The sequence below is a fragment of the Neopelma chrysocephalum genome, unplaced genomic scaffold (assembly GCF_003984885.1).
Source record: "Neopelma chrysocephalum unplaced genomic scaffold, ASM398488v2 Primary Assembly neopelma1_23, whole genome shotgun sequence".
In the NCBI taxonomy this organism is placed as follows: Eukaryota; Metazoa; Chordata; class Aves; order Passeriformes; family Pipridae; genus Neopelma; species Neopelma chrysocephalum.
The window spans coordinates 16,614,372-16,631,772 of NW_020897691.1; the positions used below are offsets into that span (position 1 = coordinate 16,614,372).

At 37.7% G+C, this 17,401-nt stretch overlaps 1 protein-coding gene across 20 annotated transcripts in view; it reads right to left on the bottom strand.

The window, feature by feature from the left end:
* Positions 1-17,401, bottom strand: part of SYNE1 (spectrin repeat containing nuclear envelope protein 1) — a 309,124-nt gene that overhangs the window by 21,224 nt on the left and 270,499 nt on the right. For 19 of the 20 annotated variants that reach the window (XM_027688509.1, XM_027688518.1, XM_027688501.1 and 16 more), the window contains 4 exons: positions 11,192-11,354; positions 7,598-7,785; positions 5,341-5,491; positions 391-573 (listed from right to left, as the gene is read on the bottom strand). In XM_027688509.1, coding sequence (XP_027544310.1) covers positions 391-573; positions 5,341-5,491; positions 7,598-7,785; positions 11,192-11,354 — 685 coding nt within the window. Of the gene's footprint in view, positions 1-390; positions 574-5,340; positions 5,492-7,597; positions 7,786-11,191; positions 11,355-15,437; positions 15,602-17,401 lie in introns of those variants that run through there. The other variant, XM_027688493.1, reaches the window with a different exon arrangement.

Here is a 17,401-nt window from a genome sequence, read left to right on the forward strand (position 1 = left end):
GCGGCATGAAATGACCAAACAACATGAAAACCCCCAGCAATAGTGGGGAAATGGTTTTTGTTCCCATCAAGTCTAATTTAAACCCAGTACACCATCTTCTTTCATTTCCTACATGCTTTCTAAGGTTCCCTTTTCAGTAACATCATCTTCAGCTGCAATTAGCTGACCTATGAAAGTCATCTTCTGTGAAGAAGGTGGTGTTTCAGGTCACCAAGCATTTCCCTACACACTATGCTTTGGTTACCCCAGACAAAGTGAACTGATAAATTTCCTTCCTCTTCCAAAGGTAGAAATCACTCTGACTGCAGATGCATTAAACTGAAAGCTTCTGAAGTACCCTTGCTTCATAACTATAGTAGTGAAACTGAAATCTTAAAAATGGAAAAATACTTTTAGTCTGCGCAGGATGGAGGTAACTCGCTTTTGCAAATTGTCCCATCTCTGGTTCCCCTCGTGAACCATCTGTTTGAGGCTGCAGTCAGAGTCAGTGCGGTTCTCTCTGGCCAGGCGTCGATATTGTTTGTTGATCAGTTCCAGTTGAGTCAGACTTTCATGCACTTGTCTCTGGAAGGCCTAAAGCAATATGAACAAAAGACATCATTGGATTTTAATTACTGAAATCAGGGCACATATATAGGTCTCTTGCTTTATTTTGACCCTAATTCTACACTCTGATCTGTGTAAAGCTGACAGTAGTTGCAGACATGTCCGGAGGGCTACCCTATAGGGATACTGCCTTCTGATAAAATTAGCAAAAAAAAAAACCTCAAAAAACCCAAACCCCAACAAACCAAAGAAACCCAACCAGAAAAAAGTTTATAGAACTGACATAGTTCACTGAACGAGAAATTACAACATGAATATCCATTACAAAGGCAAAATAAGCACAAAAACCCCTCCTTCTTTCTACTCAATCATATGCCTTTGTATTTGAGAATAGAAATACAAACAATGAAAATGACACTTCTTTTTTAGAAAAAGGAATAGAAATCCAAGATTCCTGTGGCTTCACTGGATTTCTTTACACATACGGAATTTACTGAAATGCAAACATTGAAGAGATTTGAGCAATTGTTTATTCTGTGTTTTACCAAAAATACTGAAAAATTGTTTTAAATGAATAATCTCTTAATCTTCAGTATACCGGTATATAAATTCCACAAGGGGAAGTGCTGGATTCTGCGACTGGGATGGAGCAACCCTGGATGTACATACAGGCTGGGGAATGAGATGTTGGAAAGCAATGCCACGGAAAAGGGACCCGGGGGTCCTGGTCGATGGCAAGTTGAATATGAGTCAGCAGTGCCCTGGCAGCCAGGAGGGCCAACCGTGTCCTGGGGGGCATCAGGCAAAGCATCGCCAGCTGGGTGAGGGAGGGGATTGTCCCACTCTGCTCTGCACTGGGCCAGCCTCACTTTGAATATTGTGTGCAGTTTTGGGCACCACAATGTAAGAAAGATATTAAGCTGTTAGAGAGTGTCCAAAGGAGGGCAACAAAGATGGTGGAGGGCCTTGAGGGGAAGCCGTATGAGGAGTGGCTGAGGTCACTTGGTCTGTTCAGAACCTGGAGAAGAGGAGACTGAGGGGAGATCTCATTGCAGTCTACAACTTCCTCATGAGGGGAAGAGCAAGGGCAGGCACTGATCTCTTCTCTGTGGTGATTAGTGACAGAACCCGAGGGAATGGCCTGAAGTTATGTCAGGGGAGGTTTAGGTTGGATATTACAAAAAAGGTTCTTCACCCAGAGGGTGGTTGGATATTGAAACAGGCTCCCGAGGGAAGTGTTCACAGCACCAAGCCTGACAGAATTCAAGAAGCATTTGGATGATACTCTTGGGCACATGGTGTGACTCTTGGGGATGGTCCTATGCAGGGCCAGGAGTTGGACTCGATCCTTGTGGGTCTCTTCGAACTCAGCATATTCTGTGATTCTGTGAAACAAGTTTTGTCTTAAAATATTAATGGAAAGAAAATCGCATGAATATTCATGCCAACTTATGTCTGGGTAAATGTTGGCACCATCTACTTTTGATGCTATTTTAAGAGCCTCAGTCATGTAGCTAGGGTGCATAGGTGATTTAGCCCACGAGTTTCATGTTGTGACCAGCAATCTGTCCTAGTTAGAGGGGCCGGGACCAGTTTATCAGTATGTGGGTATAATCAAAACTGTGTATTCTACACACTCTATGTCATTTCTGATGGACTGTTAATAATGGATCATTTGCAGCAGCTGCCCAGGGCACACCTGACACCTCAGGCTACAAGCCGGGTATTAAAGAACTCTGTTGTGTTTCTTTGTCTTCACACCAATGATTCAGCTGTGATAACTCCCCTCCAGGGAGGCATTCCACCTTCACACCCAGCCTGAGGAGTCATCTCTGCTAATGGGCCATACTGGACTGGCATAATAGGCAGCTGCAACACCTAGACAATCAAAGACTCCAAAAATATTCCATGACTGACACATCCCCACCTGAACCTGAGCATATATAATCTTGGGGTTTTGGGACTTCTGGTACCACTTGTTGGATCCAGAGGAGGACCAGAACTTCAACAGGGCTGTGACTGTCACTCTCGACAAGACTGTGATCATCACTTAGACAGAACTGCGACCATCATCCAGATCAATAGGTTTCCTTTCCTTTTACTTTGCCCCCAGGGGGGCATATGGTGCTCAGCACAGGGGTGGATGAACACTGGTCTGTTCTTGTCCCACGGTGTGGGGTTATACATCTGTCTTTGTGGGTTAAAACCAGTTTTCCCTGTATCATTGCATTCATTGTAATCCTTTCTTTTTTAGTGAATTGTAACTCTGACTTGTAACCTCTCTGGAGTTGGGTTCATTTCTTCTGCTGGTTTACTTTTAAATCAGCACACAATCACAAAGCTTGGAGAAAGCACCTTGTAGAGAAAGGTCTGAATTAATCACTTAAAAATCATAATAACAGAAGATCAATACTATTTTTCAAAAATCTACTTGTTTTTATCTTATCACAGAAATAGAAAAGCAATCAATCAAAGGAAGACTTAAAACCAGACTAAATCAGCTCTCTTCTGATACAAGTAGGGTTTGGATCCCATTGTAGTTCTACAAAACTTGCTCTTTGATATTCCTCACAATGCAAATAAACAGTCAATCTCTCCCAAAACTAGACACCTCCCTTAATAAGGACTGTAGAAGTGTGACAGCTAATATACTTCAGTACGTAAATTTTAATTACACATGAGTTTTCTACATAAAAATATATACTCCTCATATTGTACCATTCAAAGCTAAAAATGAAATAAGCACATTTCTGCTATATTACCAGAGAGGAAAGTAAAGACACTGGTTGGAAAAAAGATCAAAGTCTGTAGAGTTCTTTCAATATAACAATTATCTTCATTAAATAGCCATCAAATTGGGTAGAGGAGAGCCAAAAAGGAGCAAATGGGCTTGCAATTGGAGTGAAATGCTCAGTAGAACTGAATTAATTTAAAATTGCACAAGGATTCTTATACTAGAGGCACAAATCTGACTGTATTTACTGGGATCATGAAATCTAAAAGTGTGCAGTTGTTGTTTCACCTGTTACCAAGCCTCCTCCAGCAAAAGAACAGCTGTTTATTTGCTTTCCATTTCTTCATCTCAGCTACACAAGAATTCATCTGTTGCATTCCTTCCTATAACCTCTTTTCATTTCTCCATAAACTACTGGAGAGGAAGGAGTTTGATTTCATACAGTGAAGTCAGTGAGAGACATTTCTGACTTCTGTGCTCAGGAACTGAAAGGCTCTCATATGGTCCCATGACCTCTTTTTTTGTTGTTGTGTTGTTGGTTTTTTTTAATTCAAGTGCAGGAGAGGAAAACAAAATTAGAAAAAAATGTCTGATTAAAGCAGAAACTTGCTTCTGTTAGTATCTATAAATGGTTGATTTATACTGACTTCACAACGAAGTCGCTGAATTCTGCTGCATTTGAAAACCACAATTTTCTAGCTTCCATTCCCGGTATTTGGTAGGCACAGAAAGTAGGTGGTCAGGAAAAAAAAAAAAAAGAAGGAAAAAAGAGAAAGAACCAAACTACATCAAAAGCAGGCTTATGCAGAGGTTACACTCTTCACATCTAGTTCCTGCTGAGAGCAAAAGCATCCACAATTCTGCTGGAGAGGAAAGGTCACCATGACAGTTGAGGTTCAATGAAACAGACTTTGGGCAAAGTCAGTTCAGCCGTGAAAATCAAAGAGTCAATATACTTTTGGTACTGCTTCTCAAACAGAGACTTGCTAAACAAGAGATTTAGATCCTGATCACTCAATGATGGGGCAAAGGGAAAGACGTCTGAGGCAGAGTACTTGTGTCCAGGAAGCAAACATTTTAATACTATGGTAACCTAACTCACCATAATGAAGTCTGGCATAGTGAAGTCTGTTTAACAACAAAACCTGGCCAGTAAATTCAGAAATGTGAATGTCAATTACAAAACTCAAACCAGTACTTCACAGTTTATGTTTTTGAATTAATTGTTAAACCAAAAAGTATTAACTGGTCTTAGACATTGTTTAAAATTCGCATTTCTTCTTCACGGCAAATACTTTACAGTACCTGTTTACAGAATTGCCTAGATAATTTGTTCTATTTTTCTCTCTCATTTTGATATACTCTTTGCAAATATGAATCCAAGGAAATTATTTTCACCAGTGACTAGCCATAAGACGTGTGCTTTACACACAGGTATACAATCCACTGTGATTATGAGACAAGCCATCACAACATAATAGATACAATAGAGCTATGTAACAAGCTCCTGAGCACCGACCAAAGTGACAGCTTGTCAGTTTTGAAGCATGCACTTTTAAGTCACAAGGGGACACCATGTGGACATGTAACAGTATCTGCATGAACATAAATTTCAGGTGTAAGGATCTAAAAGGGGGTTATTGTGCATTATACAAAAAGAGTTCAGAGAGTTATAGAAAAAAGAGGGGCATAAAATCAAAGCAAAAGATAAGACATGCAGCATGCATTTGAAGTTGTATTTGGTGAAGGAAGATTTACAACGGCTCTGGAGCACCTACTGTCTGGACATATTAAAAAGTTGCAGAAATAAAAAAGGTGAGAAATCTAGCTTTGGTGAATAAACAGGAAGGGAGAGTGAACTGATTTATTAGCATTTCCAGTTGCCACCTTCTACTGCTTTTTCATTCTAGAAAGCTGACACTGAAGGCAGCTACAAAATCATCAACTCCACTATATTAATACAGCATCTCTGCTGAGTGACTTGGTTATGGGAAGGAAGAACACCAGCTGGCTGCTGCAATGTGATCAGTAGGTATTAAATTTCAACCATTATAAATCACCTCAAATTTCTTCAGTTCTTCCTTAGCAACAGTGTAAAGCACACCAGAGGAGCTTGGGAAAGCAGCTGTCCTCTCAGAGACTTTTAGCCAGTCTTCAAATCTAGAGTAGTCATCCAAAAATTTTTGCCATAGCCTCCAGGTCTCTTCAATTCTGCAATAGATAATGGAAAATCAGGAAACGTTTGGACTGATGGCCAGTTGACCTACAGAACTTTAACCAATCATCTAAAACAGCAAACTAACACTGCACCAGAGAATAACTGACTATTAATCTAACTCAGACATCCAGGCTATAAACAGACCACAGGGAAGGCTGTCTCATTCCAGACTGAGCTAGAATAAGATGAAGGCTTTTTTTTTTTAAATGCATCTAATTTTGGAATCAGTATAAAAAAAGTTATTGTTGTAATAGGAGTTCTAAAAGCTGAGCACATGTTAAATAACTTCTGAAATACAGTCCCGTTGTAGGTACCTAAGCCAGTATTTTAGAGACCAGAAATCCACACTACCTTAAACTGCAGAAATGCCAAAGAAGTTGCAGTATATATTTTAAAGTTGTCATTATTATGCATTGCAAAGGGACATGAACTTTTTTTTTTTCATTTACCAACTAGTGGTAAAGTGCTTCCTCTCAATATACACTGTAAAAGTATTTTTATTTTAAAAACTCCAAAAGTTAATGTTTAAAAAAAACCATTTTGACTTCAAGGGAATATGTAAAAACAGTGCCAAACACTTGACACTGAAATCAAATGGGCTTAATACTGAGACTGTAAAATGCCAAGAAAGTTCAGCATCACTTGATTTAAAATAACAGAATCTTTTTTGGGACAGGTTATTTCACAGCAGAACATACAAAATACATATTTCCCAAATCTTAGACATGCAGGACTAAAAAGCACCTGATCTATGCAAAATTTATGCTTTGTTGATGATATGTTTAAATGGAATTTTGACATCTGGAAAGTTGCTTTTTAATGTGAACAATTGTTTCTAGCACAATACAGATCCTAAATATTGATAGCTCAGTACAAATCAGCTAAAGCATAATGTGTACATTGTAAGAAGGTAAAATAAAGTTCAATGCATTGTTCCACATTAACTTAAAATAGTTCTGAATTGATTTGTTGGACACAAAGGTATGAAGAGCTCATATATATCCAAAAATAGAACTAATAAGCTGTATCTATATATATATTCTACACAAGAATTGTCATGGCAATAGTATAAAATGACTTAAAGATATCAATCTATGGATATAGAGCAACACAACTTAAAAGCAATGAATGTTTTGCATAAAATAAAGAAAAAATTTACTAAATACCTTAAGAATACTCCACAAAACCAAAGATCATAAAAAGCTTAATTCAGCATTTTGAAAAGTCATAAATTCTACCTAGAGTTGTTTATATAACTACGTAAACATCAAAGAAATAAGATTAATAATTTACAATGATAATAAATACAGGATTTTAAACCTGTAACCATGTTATTACTAGTCAGCACGCAGTACATAGCATTGGCCTGATCTAGCCTACATCAGTACTGCTGTTGAAATCACCCATGCTATCCGATATGGCAATAGAAAACAACGAATCTTCTGGATATGATGGGCATGTAGCCTACAGATGGTCTAAGCATGTGCAGTAAACCAGACTACACCCAAGATTCATGGGTGCTATGGCCCTCACTTGCTCAGCACAGCTCAGGTGGGCAGGCAAGGAACTTCATATGAGTATTCAGTCCCAGATTTCTTCCAAATAAACAAAACCAGACATAACAGAAACTGTTGAGGAGCATTAGGTACATGAAACCCCTAATATCTGGAATAACATTCCACCCATTCGATAACTAGTTTCCCCATCAATCTCAGTAGTTCTAGGGCAAACTTGAGTGTTACAGCCTCCCTTTTAGGTCATGTTTTCTAAATCTCTTGGAGTTCCTGCTATCATCTAAGCTTTCTCTAGTTTCTCTCTCATTCCTGTGAAGCATGGGAAATATCGCATCATTCTATCAAAGGACTTGTGAGCGACATTTGATGATTTTTATCTGTACCTTGTATAATGCATGTACAACCCAAAATTTTGGGGTTCCCCCCTAACCCCCAGCATAGAAGCTAATGGCTTTTATACAATATATATGATCTTTTACTGACCCCTACACTCTTTTATTCAGCACTACAACCATATAACATACATACCACCCTGTATTTCTGCCAGTGGAAGGAAATACTAATTTGTAGGCATTTTAGACTTACTTAAGTCGCCTTTCCATTGACATTGCACAAATGTTCCTCCATCTTCTGTCCAGATTACGTGTAGCCTGCTGGATAGAGTCACACTCTGCTTCTGTGGCACAAGCATCACAGTCATGAAGAAGTACTTCACACAGATTGAGAACAGATGCCACTCCAGTGCTATGTTTCTCTATGTCCCTCTGAAGTTCCTGCAGGTGAAGAAATTAGTTCTTCAGAGAAATTGCAAAACACGCATAAATGCATTTCTCTTCTACTTATTTAAAAAAGAGGAAAAAGCTTGTAAACAGAAGAAAAACATCTGATAAATACCAATTAAGAGACTATGCAAGTGGTGTTGCAATGTTATCAATTAGGCCAGGAGAATCTGGCAGCATGCACAGCTCTCCTTAGGGAGTACAAACACCAAACCATTACCTGGTACAAACTGCCAGAGCTCTGCATGCTCAGCTGAGCATCTTTCACACACATTTAATCAACATCACCAATAAATGGCAGAATTATTCCCAGCCCTTTCCCATTATCACAGAGAATGTAAAGCAAAAGTTAGTAAGAGAAGTGTGAGAAGAAAATACGTGAGTGATCCTTTGTGAACCTACTCTTCCCCAGGTGAGCTAGCTGCAAAATAGCATGTTTGACATGGAGACTGGCATGTGTTGAACAGGGCACGTGTAGTAGGAGATTTTTCTTCCTTCAACTTTTCAGTTCTGTAGCATTTTCATTGGAAATGGAAAAGGAAAATTCAAGACATCTGAAGAAAATGCTCACACTGTTTTAGCACTTACTCTATGTGATCACTACTATTTTTCCTGTTGGTTTCTTGGTTGCAATGGCTTGTTCTACACTGATGATAATATTTCATCTCAAAGTAATATTTCAACTTCAGCTTTGAACTCCAGATTCATGTTAAGACAAGTCACAAAACTAATTGGCTGTTCCTGTTGGATCAGTGGAATTAAAAGAAACTGCTTGACTTCTGTCTACATTTGCAATGAGTCATCAGAATATTAGATGGAAAAAATCAGTATGGACAATAATAAAGCCAAGACAACATAATTCCAAGAGTGACAAAGAAATACTAATGAAACTACGTCAGAAAGTGCTATATTGCATCTAGAATACTACGTTCACTTCTGATTCAGATGAAGAAAAGGACTATTAGAACAACTAAAGATGTGGAATTTTATTTAGGAGAACAAGACCTTGGCAGCTTGAGGATGAGTAGAGATAAACATCTCTTTATAATTTTGCAATGCAAGTAAACTATGACATGCAAAGGGAAATACATTGTCAGCATATTGTGTCTACACACATTTAAGGTCTAACTAGAGGAACTTCTCTTACAACTAGTAGTATGATCTGAAAATGCCTTCCGGCAGGAAATGAGATGTAAATGTCGAATGTAAAAACCTCGGGAAATCTGAAATGGAGCAAGGTCAACCTATATCAACCGTTTGATTTGGTTGTTTGTGACAACTGGGCTTGCACTCAGTGAAGGAATTTTTTCATCTTCTCATCTATGAAACAGAAAGCTATTGTGTAAACATCTACATGAGACCATCAAGTGAAAAATCACATCTTCTGTCTCAGGGATGGCCTTTCGCTTTCACTTGCCTGAAAATACTTCCATTGTTAAGTCGAAGTGCTTATTCTTCTTTCTATCCACCCTGAAACATTATGAAGGGTGGACACTATAATCAGATGTAATACTTCATGAAATACACACTCCAGACAGCTAAGAGACTTGAGGTTAAGTAGGTTCAGATAACATATGTTAACAGTACTGAGAATTGCCAGTTGTGGGTCCTGAGCAATCCTAAGGATTAAACTTTTTTTATTCACCAACAGAACCTTCATATTTATTTTCCAGATTTCAAAATTTTCTATGTTCATTAGAGAACATTAAACCTTTGGGTTAGTTCACAAAGGAGCATCACTTTTATGCACTGCTGTCACCCATATACAACTTTTTTTTTTACTTTATTTACCCAGAAGCAAACACCATTTTTTCACATTTGAAGTGGTAGCAGATTGGGAAAATAAAGAAACAAGTAATCCTTAAAACTGAATTTGTGACCCTAGGAGAATACTGCATTGAAGTGACCCTACCTTTGCCAGGATATCCAGATTCAACTGTATTTTTAATTTCACTATAGACCAGCAATCTGCAAAGCTGATGCTTGACTGAAGTAAATGCTGAGAAGTACATAATGGAGTTACATAAATGGAATTTGGACCTCCTCTTTCACAATATAATATTAACCTAATTTTTCATATGAACAACTGGAAGACAACATGACCTCAGTGGAAGATTAAACATGAAAAAGAACATAAGATCACTAACAGAAGAAGGAAGAGGGAACAAAATGAGAAAGTGGCCTTCTGAGATATGGTGGATAGCGATACAGCCTCTGAGTAATAAAAATACTGGTTGCCATACATTGAAGGCAGGTGGGTTTTTAAAATTATTATTATAACTATGACTTGTAGTGTTATTATCAAATCATCAAATTTCCAAATATGGCATCCTCCTAGGATAAGATTCACTGCTATTTCTCCCATTTAGAATTCAAATTAAATCACTGTCAATTCTTCAGAATGTCACTGCATGCTGTCATCGCAAGGAAACAGTGGAAGGCAGAGATAAACCAGTCTCTGTGCCCAAAAAAAGTCCCATAAGTGGTTTTAACAAACTATGGGATGCCTGCATAGGGATGCTAGCTAAAAATCTCAGGTATCTACTTTGTTGATAGCAATGTTTAGCCCTTCCCAGCACTTTATTGTCTCAGAAACACCACTCATTACTGATGCTTGTATATTACAAATTATTATCCCTACATAAATTCCATATAGAATATATATAAGCAATTCTGCACAGTCATGTAGTAAATCAGTCTCCAGTGAGGCACCAGAAAAGCAATTTTGCCAATAAATAACCAACAGGAACAAAACAGAACAACAGTTCTCTCCAGCAATGTGCTTCTAGGTAAAACTGCACTGGGCAGTGAAGTAGAACAGGAAAGAGAAAGTATAGTAAATAATCTTAGAAGTAACATTAGTTTCAATGCCAAAAACTGGTTGACTTCAGATTTTTCTGCACATTTTATTCTAGCACTGCATAAAGGCTTTATGTACTATAAACCAACCAATTTTAACTTCACATGTATAGCTCATGCATCTTTGCGTGCAAAACGATTCTCAAACAAGCTGCAAAATAAAACTGAGTTAGGTTGCTAAAACCAGTAATTTTCAAGCATGTGCAAAATTTGCAAGGTCTAATAGGTGTCAGTTTTGCCTCTGGGAACAGACAATTCAAACAAACAAAAACCACAAGCCCCAAAGGAAAAACAATTGCCATAACTCGCTCAGGTTACATCTCTTGGTGCCTTACCTTTCTTGGAAATGTCAATCAGCTCCTGGTGGATTCGATGTCAAGCCAGCAGAAGGCTCTATAAGTGACACAGTAAGTACCACTTGCCTTGATATTTAAGTACTTTGCCTCATGCCCTCTCAGCATTGAGCTGGGTATGGACAGCCCAAGGACACTCTGGCTCTCCCCCATGTCATTGTTCACCTGATAAGTGTGTTGTATTTTACCTGCTGCTCATTTAGCTTCCTTTGTATCTCTTCAGAGTCACAGGTTTCATAGACGATAGGTTTGGACAGCTCTGACTCAATGTGGGCAAGCCAAGATCTCAGGCTACTCATGTTTTTATCCAGTTGCTGTACTGCAACAAGGGTCTCCTTCAATTTCTTTACCCTGTAAAGAAAAATAAATAGCAGCATAAGTACACCCTAAGGAAAAATTTTCACAGCATACATTTCAGGAGGTTTTCAGAGAAACTTCACTTACATGGCAAATTCTGTTGTGAAGTCTTCCTTTATTACGTAACAGAAGTATATTACTATATGGGCATATCATCCTGCATTCATAGCTTATGTACCTTTATCAGTTGACTTAAATATTTGTTAAGAAAAGTTTTCTTTCTTTTTTTTTTTTTTTAATGAACTCACACACATCAAACCCCTCCAAAACAACCAAAGTAATTTAGTTGTGTATTTGACCAACAGATGATAACTGTTCTTAGAGTACAAATAACTTACCCATTTAATCAGTACTGGTGGGGGAATGTACTGAGTGAACTGAATGAAAACACTGAACTACGTATCACAGAGCATCTGGGTTGGAAGGGACCTTTAAAAGTCATCTAATCCACCCACTCTGCAATAAGCAGGGACATTTTCAACTAGATCGGATTTTTCAGAGCCCCATCCAGCCTGACCTTGAACATTCTCAGGGATAGGGCATTATCTGGGCAACCTGTTCCACGGTGGATACTTGTCCTTGAATAAATAAATTTTAGACATCCAGCTGAGAACTTAGGGAGAATTCCTGAATCCCAAGGGCTACTTTGAGTTGGTTTGACTGGATTATTTCAGATTTAAACAGATGAAATTGGAATGGAACTGCACGGCGATTTCCAACTAGTATTTTTCTTGAGATCCTGACCCTGGAACAAAAATGGCCAGGAAAAATTATGTAGTTTTGTTTGTTTGTGGGTTTTTGTTTTGTTTTGTTTTTTATTCAAGGGAGCATTAAGCTTGGAAAGTGAATAAATTTGACTAAACCCTTATTGTATCTCAGAATTTTTTCCTTCAGTCACTTTGAACTGCAAAAACATCTGTCAGTAATTCTCTCCTTCTTATCCCCATGTTATGTAAAATGCATCATTAGTGGACTTAGAAATTTTTTCTAAGCTTTCTTTTTTTCTCCACCCTGTTTATATGGTATCACAAACAATTTTGAGTAATGTTCCCTTCTATGCTTCTATTGCTCTTCTACTTCAGTGTTTCAGTATCAGAAAGGTTTTAAGGTGAGTGTAAATGGGAATAGACTGACCAAATCAGGTTGAAAAATACAGGATTGCCAGATTTGTCCAACAAACAAAATGCCACCTAACTATCCTATAATTCCAACAAAGCAATTCATATTTTTTCCACAATACTACCCAGAAAATTTATCAAGTGTTTCCACATTTAAAGCAGCACTTGCAGCTGACCACTAAAATAATCTCAGAGATTTTAATGTCATCTTAAAAAAAACATAAGCTAAATCTTTGAAATTTTCATCTCTTTATAGCACTCTCTTTAGCTCACAGATAGTCAAACTGTGGTTCTTTAGTGCTGAAAACTCTCAGGAATAGTTCAAATGCAGCTTCCTTGCCAGACTCTCATTACCAAGAGCTGTAGGGTTGTGATCCAGAAAAAAAATAATCCTGGTAACTGGAAAAAAATCTGGATAATCTGAAAATCTCTCTATGAAGAGACTGAAGTCAATTCAATTGTGCTGACAGACTGCCTCAGTCCCGATTATCAGACTATCCCAAAACACAGGGGAGATATTAGGAGAACACCCAGTGTCTGGGGGCACCATCTCCTTGTAACCTATGATTCTACACAGTGTTTTTTGGGTTTGAACCAACTGCAACTTGTGAGCAAGGGTGAGCAAGAAGATTGATTATCAGCCTTCTGGAACACACAAACAGCTATTCAATCTCTGACATTATTTAACAGGAGTGAAATCCTGCCCATTTTCTGCAGGCACACTGGAGTGGGAAAGGCAACAATGAATCACGTCCGCTCTGTGGAGAAGCAATGTCTCTTTATCATTTGCAAGCCGTAACTGTGGAGCAGGATTTTCTTTTTTGCAATTATGTGGTTCTGCAATCTGTGCTGGATTTTATTTACATTTTGCCTGCAACAACTGATAAAGGGTCCATCACTTAGAAAGTGCCCTCTGCTTTAGGCAGACTGCATGGGACTAAATCGCTGCCAGAGCAAAAAAACAAGCCTAGCCCAATCAGAGCTATTTTCATCCACATGAAAGTTACTTAAGTTCTAAGAGTTAACTAAGTAACTAAGTTACTCCAGACAGAAAAAAAAAAAAAAAAGTGTAACATACTAAAAGAACACTCCAACCAAACCCAAACCCTACAACTTCCTTCCTGCCCACCTCCCCCTTCCCCTCCCCCATCTACCATTAACAAGTTCTTTTTTTGTACTGAGTTTAATGTAACGGGTTCCTTGCCCATGGTACAAATAGAAGCAAATAAACAAGTGCTTACTGGAGTCTGATGAGCTTATTTTTTTTGACTGAACTGCAGTACCGTGCTATGCCTCTAGCTACTCTGAAAACATATCCACGATCAAATAATAGACGTAATCCATCATGTCTAAGAGCTTTCTTCCTGAATGTCAGCAAGCAAGTTGCCTATGCTTTAAAAGCCCTGTTTAAGACACAAAGGTCAAATTCTAAATCAAGTATTTGGGATTCCTAGCCACGTGTAATTTTTACCTTTTGAGATTTGATTTACAAGATTATGTTTAAAATGCTAATTATTTCAATAATCATGTAATGCTTTTATTGCAGCACTATGCATGTAACTGTGAAAGACTTGAGATAACTCCTCTCCTTGATAATGAATATTCTATGCTAAAGTCAAGTGGTTGGACCCACAACATGGTTGGTTTAAAGGTTGTTTTTTATATAACACACACCCTAGTCCTGCTACATTTTACAAATATTTAAGATTCTCAGGAAGTAGAATACTGCAGAATTAAATTTTTTTTTACGGTTTACTGATGAAAACTCATCTAAAAGTTTGAATGGGCTTATGATGGTTATGTTTTCATTTTCCAATTAATATACCTCAATTTCCCCAAGAAAGTAATAACTTTAAAATGTCTATTAATAATATCTATTATTCTACAGTAAGAAAAGTCAGTGGGAAAACAACTTGGAGCTAAAATTAAGCATGTATATAATGTATATAATTCAACTAGTCCTAAAGTAGACAGCCTTAAATTCCCTTTAAATCTAAACAGGAACAACACTGTAAATACAGAAAAATTCATCATATAGAACTCATAGCTACTGCATTAGTCATTTAGACAGCTGCCTACAAATATTAAACTTTAAAAGCAACATGAAAAAAGTCAGTAAGAGCATGTTAGCTAAGTCTCCACAGTAGATAGTAGAAAGCAGAAAAGGTTTCTTTTTAAAAATATCTACTTGGAACTGGAGACAAAGTTTTAAGAAACACTCTTTGAAATAGTGAAAAATGTTGCACTATTAAAATCAGTTTTGAAAAAATCAGTTTAAAAACAATCTATTTACGATTAAAGAAGAGTTATTGTCCAAAGTACAGCACTACTACATAGCAGAACACCAATACTGCCAGTTACATTTACTACTTCAGTCACAGTTTCCTCTTTCAAAGAGTGAATTTCTAGAATTCTGAACAACAGCAAAATTTCTAGAAAAGATAATGTGAAAAGGGAAAAAGAGAAGCTGAATCAAAAATCCAAGATGAGTTCAAGTAGTACATGCAGTTACAAAACAGTAGTTAATATGTACAGAACAGACACGCTTTGGTAAGTCTGAAATACTTTCTTTTACAGCCTCTTTCCTTCTCTGCGTTTTGCTTCTAGCCATGCCCCTTTGATGACACAAACAGCAAGCAGACAAATATAAAGTCTGATTTTTCTCATGTGTGTACACGCTCTTGTATTTAGAAACAGCAGTAAAACCAGTCCATGGTTTCTTTCAGACAGCTAGGAGATTTTACTAGTTCTAAGTCTCCATTAGTATCAAAAAATCATTCTGGGATGTAAAACAAGATATGCTGTTATCACTGTCAACCGTTTTTAAACTGAACAGAAAACCAGTAATTTCTAGCTATAGTAGTTATTTCTATGTATCAATTTTTCAATTAGTTTCCCAGCAAACCAAGACTTCAGAAAGAATCATATTAATCAAAAGCAAACAAAAATAGCTCCCTGCCTTGTGATATCACAGTTACAGTCTGGGAGATCTGAATCCACACTGCTGTCCTCCGCCATCCTCAGAGCATGCAAGTCCTCTGCCACAACCATGAAATTTTCCAGCATTAAAAAAGAAGAACTTCCAAAGCCTGCAAATACTGTTCTTGGGGGGGTGGGGGGGAGGAAAGGGGACACACTGCTCTTTGCTGGTGAGTTCTGTACAGAAAATGTTTCATGGCAAACAAATATTAGCAGCCGTTGCTTGATAACATGAGACTGGATGGTGACAACTGGTCATGTTTCTAAATAAAACTTGCATTCATCAACATGTGCCAGACTTGATCTTCAGGAATGTGGACTGTGAGTGGTAGGGGAAACGATGAAAACACATCCTTCTTTGCAAAGCCTGAGCAGTTGCAGCAATAGCATTGCTTTCTGGCTGTAAACAACTGTGACTTTTTTTTCACCTCGCTAACATATCAGAAAATTCATCTGAAAGGATGAAAATGCTCTAGAAGGGACGAAACAGAAGTCTCTGATGCAGAGACACAACTACCCTTCTGCAGCTGTAACTTCTGTAGTTACAGACCTGCTCAGAATGGAGAGGCAATTAAAAAAAAGCAGGTAAGGAAACAATGTGACAAAGAAAAGAAATACGCTTTTATAGGTAATTGGAGGAGTTTCACCACACAGCACAAGATCAACAGGTAAAGATTCAGACTAGACATGTATTACCACAGTAAAAAATTATTTTCGCAGAGCACTTTCTATTAGTTCACAGCTGTAGGAAACAAAACACTAAAAAAAGTGCTCCAGGCAAGGGATTACTGTAGCACTGTAGAAAAGTCTGCAGGCTCTAATAATTTATTAATGCTGTCAGGCACCCAGAACGTGAAAGGATATATTTTATTCTCAACACCAGGACAACTAGTCTGCATCTACTAGCAGAATGCAGCCAAAATCATGCTATATAATACATTCCAAACTCAAAGAACATAGTCTAAAGAGTCTCTGGAGCCTTCTAAAAACTATCTCAGGGGATGTAAACCCTTCTGTCCAGTGGGAATTAGGCATCAATACAAGTACTTTGTACATACATTAGTTAATAGCTTAGGCTTTTAATGGCTTCTGGTCTAAGCTACAGTTGAAATGAAATTTTCACAATCTAGCACCAAACCTCTCCACCAGTTATTTCTCAACTTCAGGAAACTTTGCAGAGTTTTTTTCACTTCTGTGAGCATTGGAATGGAAAGGGTTATACGTTTAATTACCCACAACAGTGTTAAGCATGTGAGTTGAGAAGGGTAAATTGAAAATATCTGGAATTAAAAGTAAATAGATATTTTATGTATACTAGTTTAGAACTAGGACTTGACACTTCATGATAACAGAATGAGAAAGTGTATAGTATTGCAGTTTGTATCTCCCCACTCAAGAATGATGCAGAATCCTGAACCCTCACCTGTTCCCCTACAGAGGGCACTAATCTCTAACATGGAATAGACAACACAGATATTTTGAAGATGTGTTTTGCAGTTTCTGAATGCAAGCACTTTTCACTAGAAACTTCCTGAAGGTTATTATTTAAACATTTCTCTGAGTAGGCATTTCAAAAGAGAAACATAAAATATATATTAAATATACTTGAAGTTCAACAACTGGTGTTGCATCACATCCTCTGAAATCAGCAGGCTCCTTGACCGTAATGCAACACTTCCTCCCTTAATTGTTCTGTAAGAAATAAACAGTGTTCATTATTTTAAAATGAACTACTATTATAGGAGCTGGAGCTACCAGAATGCTTCTGCTTACATAAAATTTACTGCTCCCATGCTTACAGATTTCAGAGCAGGAATGCAGTAAAACCATATGAAAAAAGGACAAAAAAAGACAATGAAACTAAACAAACCCTTTTGCTGCTAACAGGGCTAAAGTATTACTAATGCATATGTCCTTACATCACAGAATTGTGAACTACAAAGT